Source organism: Aplysia californica, unplaced genomic scaffold (assembly GCF_000002075.1).
Source record: "Aplysia californica isolate F4 #8 unplaced genomic scaffold, AplCal3.0 scaffold00663, whole genome shotgun sequence".
Lineage (NCBI taxonomy): Eukaryota > Metazoa > Mollusca > Gastropoda > Aplysiida > Aplysiidae > Aplysia > Aplysia californica.
Window position 1 is genome coordinate 349,846 of NW_004797933.1, and position 11,375 is coordinate 361,220.

The 11,375-nt window shown below is 41.9% G+C and overlaps 1 protein-coding gene across 3 annotated transcripts in view; it reads right to left on the reverse strand.

Annotated features, from left to right (window-relative positions):
- Nucleotides 1-1,561: 1,561 nt before the first annotated feature.
- The window catches only part of LOC101848319 (glycogenin-1), a 43,589-nt gene continuing 33,775 nt past the window's right edge, over nucleotides 1,562-11,375 (reverse strand). For all 3 annotated transcript variants that reach the window (XM_005108140.3, XM_005108139.3, XM_005108141.3), the window contains 2 exons: nucleotides 9,872-10,099; nucleotides 1,562-6,258 (listed from right to left, as the gene is read on the reverse strand). In XM_005108140.3, coding sequence (XP_005108197.2) covers nucleotides 6,256-6,258; nucleotides 9,872-10,099 — 231 coding nt within the window. In that variant the 3' untranslated portion in view covers nucleotides 1,562-6,255. The remainder of the gene's footprint in view (nucleotides 6,259-9,871; nucleotides 10,100-11,375) is intronic.

The following is an 11,375-nucleotide window of genomic DNA, read 5'->3' on the forward strand; positions in this document are numbered from 1 at the left end:
CCCCCCCCTGTAGCATATACGGGACAATTTGACTGCGGCAGGGTACAGGGACGAAATCCTGCGTCTCCTTGCTGTTCCTCTCCTGCAGCAGATTTGACCACTTGGGATCGCAAAGACCGGCGTATAAGGGAGAACAACCCACCTGCACAAATTTTCAACAACTCTTGGGCTATCTCGCCTAGGAGTGCAGAACCTACCGCAACAAGTTCTCCGAAGGCATGTCCTGCCCATGCGTCGATGCTGTACGAGTGTTTAATCACCCACTATTGACAATGTTCATGAAAAACCATGAATGTTCAGATTTTTTAAATCCGACCAGTGTGGTTAAAATGCTCATTTTTCATTAACGTCTCGTTGTTTGTGAAATCTGAAATTGTACACACATAATCTAGAGAGTCGAAAGCATCTTTTTGGAATAAACGAATAAATTCGGTTGAACCGTTTTTCAGTTATCTTTCTTTGAATTGTTGTTCCTTGACTTTTTTGTGCGAGTTTACTTGGTGTCCAGGCCTATATATCTAAAAATGTTAAGATACAGGCAACATGCGTACTTTGAAATATTCATGCAATTGTTTACTGGTGATTTGGGGAGTATAATGCTTTGAAATGTGCCGGAACACTGCCTTTGATCAGGTGCTGATCGGAACAAAATTATTGTAATGTGTCCGTTCCTTCCTTCACAGCTTAACAGATCCTATCTCAAGGTATTCTTTGTCACTATTAAGATTGTAGATGTTTCTTACGTATCTCCTCGGAATCTATTCAATCTATGTATACCGAAAGCCTTTATTAATTGCAAATTAACACAACATAATGAGGTTGAGTGTTGCAGTTGATTCATCTATGAGAGCCGTGCGTTTTGCGCAACACAACGAAACAGTTTGAAATAGAACTTGCCAATGACACACTGTCACTCAAAACAGGCTAGTTTCAATAAGGTAGGCTTTGGCGATAACAAACAGGACTGCCAGAACAAACAGTATTATCCTTCTCAGATTAGGGCTAACAATATCGGTGGTTTCCGTGAGCAAGTTGCGCATGTTAAAGTTAAAGATCTATTGGTGGTCAAAAAATCGATAAGGTAAGAGTTAGGCTTCTGCCGCCACACGGGCAACATTCAAAATTATTTCTTACCAAAACTCAAAATACTCTGGTCGATATAAAAACAAATTGGAATACCTCCGAAATCGGAATGTGGCTGCCTGAAGGCAAGGGGTCCTACTAAGTAGGAGAACTGGTGACGAACGAGAAAATCAGTAGCACTGTAGGTTGTGGCCGGCAGTCGATTTCCCCTGAGGTCAAGCAGGGGAAAGCAAAGAACACAACAGGTGCTAGGGCTAGGGCTTGGTCAGTTTGATTGTGAGTAAAAAAACAATTATAGGACAAGAGGAATTTATAGCAGGGAAAAAGCAATCGACAGACATAAACAAAAGACAAAAAGAAAAGAAAAAGGACACAACAATGGCGCCCTCCAACCACCTACAGGCCGGGGGATAGAGGATAAAGTACATCAAGCACTTAACAGAAAACATGGAGGTGTCAAGTAAAAAAAACACACTTCTTAAAGTAAGATTATTTTTATTTAGCAGCAATCATGTGAGCTACAATCTCATACACTACAAAATTCAATACAGTTGGCCAACTTATAAATGGCACCAGAAATGAACTATAAAGGGTTAGAGAGACCTAGTCATTTTGTAAAACAATTTTAAACAATGCACCTCAAACACACTACCAAAATGAAAGATTCTCCTGTTTACAAGAGGTCTCAAAAGAAAACCCTAAATCTGTTAACTTAGAAAGCAACAAAACAGTACGAATCATTCCGTTTGTTTTAGCTGAAATTAATACTGCATATACTTTCTCAACATATTCATGAGGACAGAAGGTGTTTAGGGAGGTGAAGACAGTACAGACATTAGGATAGCATCGACTGTGGAAGAAGCAAGTTTGGAGTCGGCCAAATTCAGAACATGTGTCGGTCGAGGGCATGAATCTATGTACTTTCACGTTACAAACATTATATAATTTGCTATAGGTAATGAATGCTCTTGACTATAATACTACCAGCCATCAAAGTAGGAAAGGCCGGTGCCTTTACAGCAAAAACAACTTCTCCCTTGTCCCTAACACTTAGACAGAACACACCAGAGACGGTAGAATGCCTCAACTTGCCAACAATGTCGCTGACCAGCTGAGGGTTCACTGGCAGATACGTGAAACATACGACATCTCATCCGGCATTCCCTCAAGCTGAACAGTCTCGTCTTGTCTCACATGGTGGGGACTAATAAGGGAAAGGGAAGTAATGGCACACACAGCAATTCTACTAGAGACTGTGGGGGGAACTGTACAGAGAAAATCCGCTCTCTTCCTCAGTGATATTTCACAGAGACAATACACACTCACACACATTACTGAACTGACAGAGACAAAATACACCCACAACTGAACTGTAACACAGCAGTTATATATATGTCACTGACCACACAGTAAGGAACAAACAAGTCAGGAACACACACTGGTTTACCAGTCAGATGTTCAAATGGCGTCAGTAGACAAGAAACTCGATGTCGTATAACTGTGAACAATGTCAAGCATTCAAAGCAATGACCACCTGAACCATACATGTATGTACAGGCATAACTCAGAACTGGACAGAAAAATTTATAACACAATACCCACTAAAAGGTACCGCAATAAACACAGCAAAATAATTTATGGTTTGAAATGCTATAACCTTAATATACAAAACACTTGAAATCCACAAAACAGTAAGTTTTTGTTAAAGCAAATTGTACGACATCAGACCCGATAAATAGTATCTTGCAGATAACCAAATAAGTCTCAGGTATATACATGGTTACATTTACTCTATAAAGTACTGCAATGCAAACTGTCCACACCTTTCCATGCAGCAGCTTTCTTTTGTACACAACCATCAACCTGGCAAGACTGGATTTCAAACCAACAAAACAATTGAGTAAAATTAAAGAACTGCTACGCTTTTCCTCAGAGAAGACAGCCATAAACTTTTGGATTCATTGCCATCTTAAGTAGTTACCACTCATATCCTGTCAGACATTGTGTCTGGTGTCAGGGTGGGGAAAAACACTACAAAGATGACCCGAAACGACGCACAAGGGCATAGTTTGAAATGGATGCAAAGCACCTGTTACAGCTGCATTTTATAGCCAATTCACAGTCAGAAAACCAATATCCCTTTTAGATATAAAAACAACCCAAACTATTTCAATTTCAGACTGTTCAATTGATTTGTCAAAAAATTTGAACGGGTCTAAGTTTACCCAGCAGAATTCAAACGAGTATAAAGCCATTTCTGAAACCTGCACATTTGCACTTCCAACTTGAAGCTTCCCAATTGTCAGTGCTTATGTCCTTTACAGCTGAGAGTCTCTATTAGACAATCAAGACGCTTTTGGGTTGTTTAGAGGATTCACAGAGAAGTTAAAGCTTTAATTATCCTACTGTGTCAATTAATTGATTTAGGTTATGTAGATCACAATGTTATTATGGTCACAAAGTTTCAAAATCACATACAGGACATGAGCAGTAATAAATACTTTCCCTGGACAGTTCCGAACTGTCTATAAACTTATCACATAAATTAAACAAATATTGATTTAGTCTATGAAGTAAATAGGTTACATCATTTGAGCCATTCTACTGGGAGGATTAAATACCACATCCTGATTTATACATAAGTAATTAATATATATATATATATATATTTATTATATATATATATAGTAGTATATAATGCAAATATACACTTATTGAATTAATGCTCTTTGGAATATTCCAGAACTTTGAAGGCCCATTTATACGAAAATATCTTACTCAAAAGAAAGGTGCTCGGAGGAGATCAAAGGAGGGGGGGGGGGGGGGGGTAACTAACAAGGTTTTGTTGCGGTCAGGGCAAACCCCACTACATATTATATAGGGCAAGAACAAACATCATACGACAGATTTTAGACCGTATTATGCCACATATGTCTTGTCTTGCGCCATCTTCAGCCTCTATTTACCCCTTACCAACACACAGATGTACTGGTACAACACTCTACAACAGAAAACACAGTGAGTTGCTACACTGAGAAATAATCAATTACAAAGGAATTGATAGGAACGACTACGCAATGTGACTAGCACCATATAGAAATATATGTATATATAGAAATATATATATGGGAAAGATTACGGGGAAAAACACAAAAAATCTCAACAATTTGTCAACAAGTAACAGTCCATCATTTGATATTGCCCTGGCTGGAAGAATGGCCGCCTTGATGGATAAGAAGAAAAAAAAAAAAGCCATGTGAAAGCAATCAGAACCCATGAAGGTGGAAATTTGGAAGTTGCCAGAAAAAGGTATTACTAAAAAGCAACAGCACTGACCTACACAGAATCAATGAAAAAGTCTTAGAGAGTAGCCTGTGAAAGAACAAAACATTTTATTACACAGACAAGGGTATAGGGTGCTGACCACAAAACTTAGATACGCTACTGTGAGTGTAAGTTATTATTTGTAACAGGGCTATGGCAGAAAGTAAAATAGTAAAATCAACAATAAAAGATAATACTTGAGGGGTCATCCACTTCGCAAGGAAGGAAACAGCCAAATGCTACCAGACTCTCACCCAACAAGGACAGTAGACAAAATTCATAAAGTCCCACTCTTTAAAAGAGTGTAACAGACAACAGATTTCTGGAAAAAATATTTTGAAAAATACATTCATCTCAGAGTACCAACTGCCTACTCGATAGGGCACCATTAAAACAACTTTTCCATAACTTCAGTCATAACCATTTTGGCTTAAATGATGAAACATTTTCATCTTTATTGCGCATCCCACAAACAAAAATCTGAGACAAAATAACTTGCGTAGATGATAGACAAGCAAATCATGACATGTATATTTCATCAACTCAGATTCAAAACAGAAGTTCTAAAACCGCATTTGTGCACAGAAAAAAAATAATTCTAGACCAGGTGAAAATGCCAACAAATCTTTATGAATATCAAGCAGCAAATAAAATAAAAATAAATAAACAGTGCAAAAATTCAGAAGTGGATAACAATCACCCTACAGACAATCTCACACTGCCAAAACATTCCCTCCACCTCACCGACTCTGATCTATTAAAACAAATGCGAAGCAAAACCAAAAAAAACACACTAAAAAACAAAAACAACCCCAAAACAAGCGACTATCAAATCTGAACACACACACCATCCTACATGCAACAGTTCTTGTGCCAGACAGAGAGAAACAAAAGCAAGAGCAGACACAGCAAGTAACAGAAAGCCTACAACTTTGATTGGGTTTTCTTTTTACCCAGGAATATTACAAACCAGCAAACAGCACAAGTTTAGATCAATGATTGGTTGCAATGTTGAGCATCATAACATCAACATTAGTTTTCCTATAATAAGAGATTTATTCAATGATTTTCGCACAAAAAACAAACAACATTTTGACAAATAGTCAGATGATCAGATATTTCACTTGATGGTTATCACTAGGCAATCAGTTTGCCACAGTGATGTTTTGTCCTATCCAACAGTGCGATGAACTTCATGTTTAAGTACAGTTCACAGACAACCTTGTTCATAAGACTCCACATATACCCAAATCCTTTTCAACAGACAAAGATCTTTTCTAATCTCTATCTGAAAATATCAAGAACCACCCACCTACAAAACAATTACCATCCAGAAAAAAAGTTCAAAGCCAGAACAATAAATAAATCAGAGAAACTCACTATTTGTACCTATCAGCAGAAGATAGCCAACACTAGCCAACACCACCCAAACATTGGCAGAACACATCTTCTGTAAGTAGAACACACATACAGAGACACACAGACGTGCAAACACTCCAACATTCGTCTAGACATTCCCCAAAGCATTCATAAACCAAAGAAAAAAAAATCTTTGAATATTTTACATACAGCACACACACTCATATACACACACAAGTACATAAACATGCACACGCAATCAGAATGCGACAACATCCAGCAAAAAAAAAAAGAAAACAAAAATCTATCAGAGGCGTCCAGCAGGGCAGGCAAAGGCACCAGGTACACAGGCCGGCCATGGGGACCAGGCATGGGGAGGACGATGGTGCATCATCCACACTGTGGTTCCCACTTGAGTCTAGTCATTCTCCACGATGAGGAGGAAGATAACTGTGCACACACACGCATGCATTTAGCAGTCACAGAGTGTTACTGTTGAGAAAACAGATAAACTGTGTTAGTCCGGGGAGCTGGACATGGGGGATGAGAGGATTGTCAGAACAAAAACTGTATGGTTACAGATGGTATTGAAACTTGGTGGCATTTCGCAAAAGAAACCAAAAATATTGAAAAACATTAAAGATCTTTAGGACAACAATAGTACAAAATCTTATGGGATCAAGAGTTTACATTAAAAACTGTGGGACCCTTGAACTTTGCTCCACTCTGAAGGCTTCTGCTGAAAAAATAAATGTTAATGTTACCCATGATACAAACCTGTCCAATGCAGTACAAATACCAAGCACATCTAACTATCAGACCCAAACCAATAACTTCAACAGTCTAGCTGATCAAAGGAAATGAAACTGTTAGGGGTTCATGGGTTATGTTGGAAGAATGGAGAGATCACACTCTGTAAATGTGTACAATAAACTCAAAAATGCATAACTGTAAAATGAGAAACAGACAAAATCAACAAAATTGTGTACTCGTCTTACAAGAGGGTTCCAGATTCTATGTCTCAAAGAAATATTCAACACCACATGTGATAAAATGAAAAACAATCACAACATCACAACACAAGTCATGGACGAGGGGCAAGTGTTCAACACATCATGAGTGTTTCTTTCTTCTTTTTTTTTTTGAAGAAAAAAACTCTCCCCATCAGCTGTCATGCAGGGAGCTGATGCATAAATATAACTTTTCTTAAAAGGCTGAGCCAAGCAAGATAAAAGTCTCATGGGATCCTTATTCTTAGGAGATCATTTTTGTTCCCAACCACAACACACACGAAATGAAAAAAAATAATGCACTCCCGACAATTTCAACATCATATCGACTGCTCGGTGTAAGACTCCGCAATGCGTCATTTTTCACTATGGTATATGGCGGACTCTTACACGAAGCAGTCCATATTTTGAAATAATGACCGATAATTGCAATTGGCATTTCTGCGCATTCACTTAGAAAGTTGAGAAACTGTTCTATGGTCAAACAAGATGATGTGTATGTTAACACCGGATATCAATACCAACAGTTGATGTCACCAGACTATTCCTCTATCAGTTCAGACGTGCTGTATTCCAGTACTAACCAGCAACCTTGGTCAATGACTGAAATTTACTGGGTAAAGCAATAAGGTCATGACACTCTCAGCATTGGAATGTCCGCAACTGAACACCACCACAGGCATCTTTAAGTTTGTGAAACAGCTGTTGTGTTTCCTTTAAGTAATACATTAAGTGGTCTAGAGTCTTGGACCTTTATCATCATCTACATGAAACTCTAGGGGACATTTGGCTCCAAACTTCAGGGAAAAAACATCTACAGAGTTAAGAAGTCTGTTTTGTTAAAGTAAAGTGAAGCATACTGACACAGTAACGGTCATTTAGTGCCTGGGGAAAAAAGTAGGCAAGATGGACAGGAATAACAGAGGAAAGGAAAAGAAGTAGGACTTATGAGGGGCTCATTCCAACCATTGACTGTGATGATAACAGACTGAAAATGTAGTGTAGTACATGCAATAATAAACACTGTAGCCAAACACAACTCAAGTGATAAGCATCTAGACTGTACAGAGAGACAGAAAGATCGCTCTGTTTTACTTCTTTTTGGGTGGCAATCTCACACCAAACCGGGCAAACATTTCCTCTCTATTGGTCCCTGTGGGGGACGTGGGGGACTTTGCATCAGAAGGTGGCGGCGGCCGCACTTGGGCTGCCGGAGCAGGGGGTCGAACCCCTGGGGGTTTAGCACCAGGGGACTCGAACCTGGAAGCCAGAGCACCCAGCGGGTTGGAGGGTTTAGGACCTGGGGCACCTGGGGAGGTGGGGGAGGAGGGTTTTTCAAACCGTGATGCCAGGCTGGCACTGAGCTTGCCTGGGGCTGGCCCAGTAGGGGACATGGGTTTTGGGCCAACACCAGGTGCTGCTTCTGCTTTAGGTGCAGGGGCCTGTTTGGGCTCTGGGGCTGGCACAGACGGCTTGGGAGTTATTAGAGGTGGCACGGCAGGTTTGGATGGTTTGGGGGGCTGGGCTGCAGGTTTAGGGGGTTGGGCTACAGGTTTAGGGGGCTCCACAGGAGGTTTTGCTGCAGGCACCGGAGGTTGCACTGCAGGCTTTGCAGGCACCGGAGGCTGCACTGCAGGCTTTGCAGGCACCGGAGGCTGCACTGCAGGCTTTGCAGGCACAGGCTTAGCAGGGACTGGGGGTTGTGCTGCAGGCTTTGCAGGCACAGGGGGTTGTGCTGCAGGCTTTGCAGGCACAGGGGGTTGTGCTGCAGGCTTTACAGGCACAGGCTTAGCAGGGACAGGGGGTTGTGCTGCAGGCTTTGCAGGCACAGGGGGTTGTGCTGCAGGCTTTGCAGGGACAGGGGGTTGTGCTGCAGGCTTTGCAGGCACAGGGGGTTGTGTTGCAGGCTTTTCCGCAGGGGGTTGCACTATAGGCTTTGCAGGGGCAGGCGGTTGCACTATAGGCTTTGCAGGGGCAGGCGGTTGCTCTACAGGTTTTTCAGGGGCAGGGGGTTGCTCTACAGGTTGCTCTGCAGGTTTTTCTGGGGCAGGGGGTTGTTCTACAGGTTTTTCTGGGGCAGGGGGTTGCTCTGCAGGTTTTTCTGGGGCAGAGGGTTGCTCTACAGGTTTTTCTGGGGCAGAGGGTTGCTCTACAGGTTTTTCTGGGGCAGGGGGTTGCTCTGCAGGTTTTTCTGGGGCAGAGGGTTGCTCTACGGGTTTTTCTGGGGCAGGGGGTTGCTCTACAGGTTTTTCTGGGGCAGGGGGTTGCTCTACAGGTTTTTCTGGGGCAGAGGGTTGCTCTACAGGTTTTTCTGGGGCAGAGGGTTGCTCTACAGGTTTTTCTGGGGCAGGGGGTTGCTCTACAGGTTTTTCTGGGGCAGGGGGTTGCTCTGCAGGTTTTTCTGGGGCAGGGGGTTGCTCTGCAGGTTTTTCTGGGGCAGAGGGTTGCTCTACAGGTTTTTCTGGGGCAGGGGGTTGCTCTACAGGTTTTTCTGGGGCAGAGGGTTGCTCTACAGGTTTTTCTGGGGCAGAGGGTTGCTCTACAGGTTTTTCTGGGGCAGGGGGTTGCTCTACAGGTTTTTCTGGGGCAGAGGGTTGCTCTACAGGTTTTTCTGGGGCAGAGGGTTGCTCTACAGGTTTTTCTGGGGCAGGGGGTTGCTCTGCAGGTTTTTCTGGGGTGGGGGGTTGCTCTACCAGTTGCTCTGCAGGTTTTTCTGGGGCATCAGACTGTTCTGCCGGTACCTCAGGGGTAGGGGGTAAGACAATAGCTGCCTCAGCCACAACAGAAGTGGCATTATCCTCTGCAGCCGGTGCAACATCTGCTCCAGCCTCCAAGCTGAGGGAAACATCTGCCGCCACAGCTGTCGACCCGGCACCATCATCAGACAACTGTATACCTTCACCCGCAGCAGGGCTCAACGGCACAACATCAGGGACCTCGACCACTGCACCCGATGCAGCAGCAGGATCACCATCCGAGCCCTCTGTAACGACGACAGCCGTGGCGTTGTCACTACTCCCTCCCTGCTCCGGTCCACCACTAGGAGGAGGCTGGCTGTCCACTGCTGCTGGTTCTGGTGGGGTCACAGGGCTTACCTCAGACGGCGGTGGTGGCTGATCCTCTGGTGCCTTGCCACTGCCAGAGGGGGTGGGCTGAGCTATCTTCTCGTCCAGCCGTGCCTTGATGTTGTCGAAGCGGTCCACGCCCATGTAGTCGGCCTGGCCTTGCTCCCACTGGAGCTTCCTCTCCCGGTCGTCCCTCATGGCGCCATCTTCTCCGCTACGCTCCAGGCTCATGTTGGCCAGGTCACCAGCAATACCGCTCTGTTGGTGGAGGAAACAAGACAAAATATAAACCGACTCCTTTTTTTCCACATTGATACGGGGGTCTTTTATATATCTCAATATATAAACACACACACATATATATATATATATATATAATCATCCATATATTATATTAATGGCCTGATGCAAGACCCCAACAAATGCCATTTTCCAACTGATATTTGTTGGGAGTCTTGCACCTAGCCAACGATATATATATGTACATAAACATAAACAAAACAAGACTGTCATCAATTCAAACATAATGCTAAATACAGACTTTTATTACTTTTTTTTACAGGGTTTCCATGATATGACTAAAAGGATGAGATAGGGAGGATCAAATAATTTAAACTTAATAGTATCAAGTATTCATCATACATAATAACAGTAGCGCGTAGATTGTATCTAAAACGAATTAGTCTTAGTAGAAAAATAAAAACACAAGATTTTAATCGAGAGTACATTCATATGGAACTTAAAATAGAGGCAAGAAAATCTGTACCAGTGTCGGAATGTGTCGGAGAGACAAGCCAGTGAACAGGGGGAAGGGGAGAAAAAGAAGGCCAAAAGTGCATGCACGCTACACTAAAACAGAGAAATAAGAAATACAACATAAGAGGTTCACTACTACATTCAGATGAAATTTACCGCTTAAAAGGTACACCTATGTCTAGACCAAAAATCGTTATCTCCATAAATGAAAATAAAAACTAAATAAATCTGGTGTCCACAATGATTTATTTTTTTTTATATTTGAAGACCCGACCCAACAAATCATCAATATGCACAACGATAAAACAATAGTTTGTCAACAATTTTTCTCCAGAATAGCTATAAATCTTTCATACAATTACAAAGTCTGATGTCATTTGTTACAAATGGTAAGATTTTTCTAAAATATGCAAAACTAGAAAGAGAAAAACTCCTCTTCCTTTACAGTCACTTCTAAAGCTTTATAACTGAAAATATGAAATTCAAAAATTGGATAAGATACTTGCATTTTCTCATTTGCCTTATGATTATGAATGTATTTTAAAAAGTAGAAAAATATGTCAACATTCCTTGCTTTAATCCTGTTCTTTAAACCTTCCAACTAATAAGGCACCGTGAAACACATTAAAACAACATTTTAAGGTAAAGAACTATTTATCCGTGATTTCATTTACTTATTTAACCAGCCACCATGCCAAACTGAATCAGGTATTATCCTTCAACGTATGGTCATTTGGTCTTGAGATCATGGGAGGCAGGGGTTCGGGGTGGGGGTGGG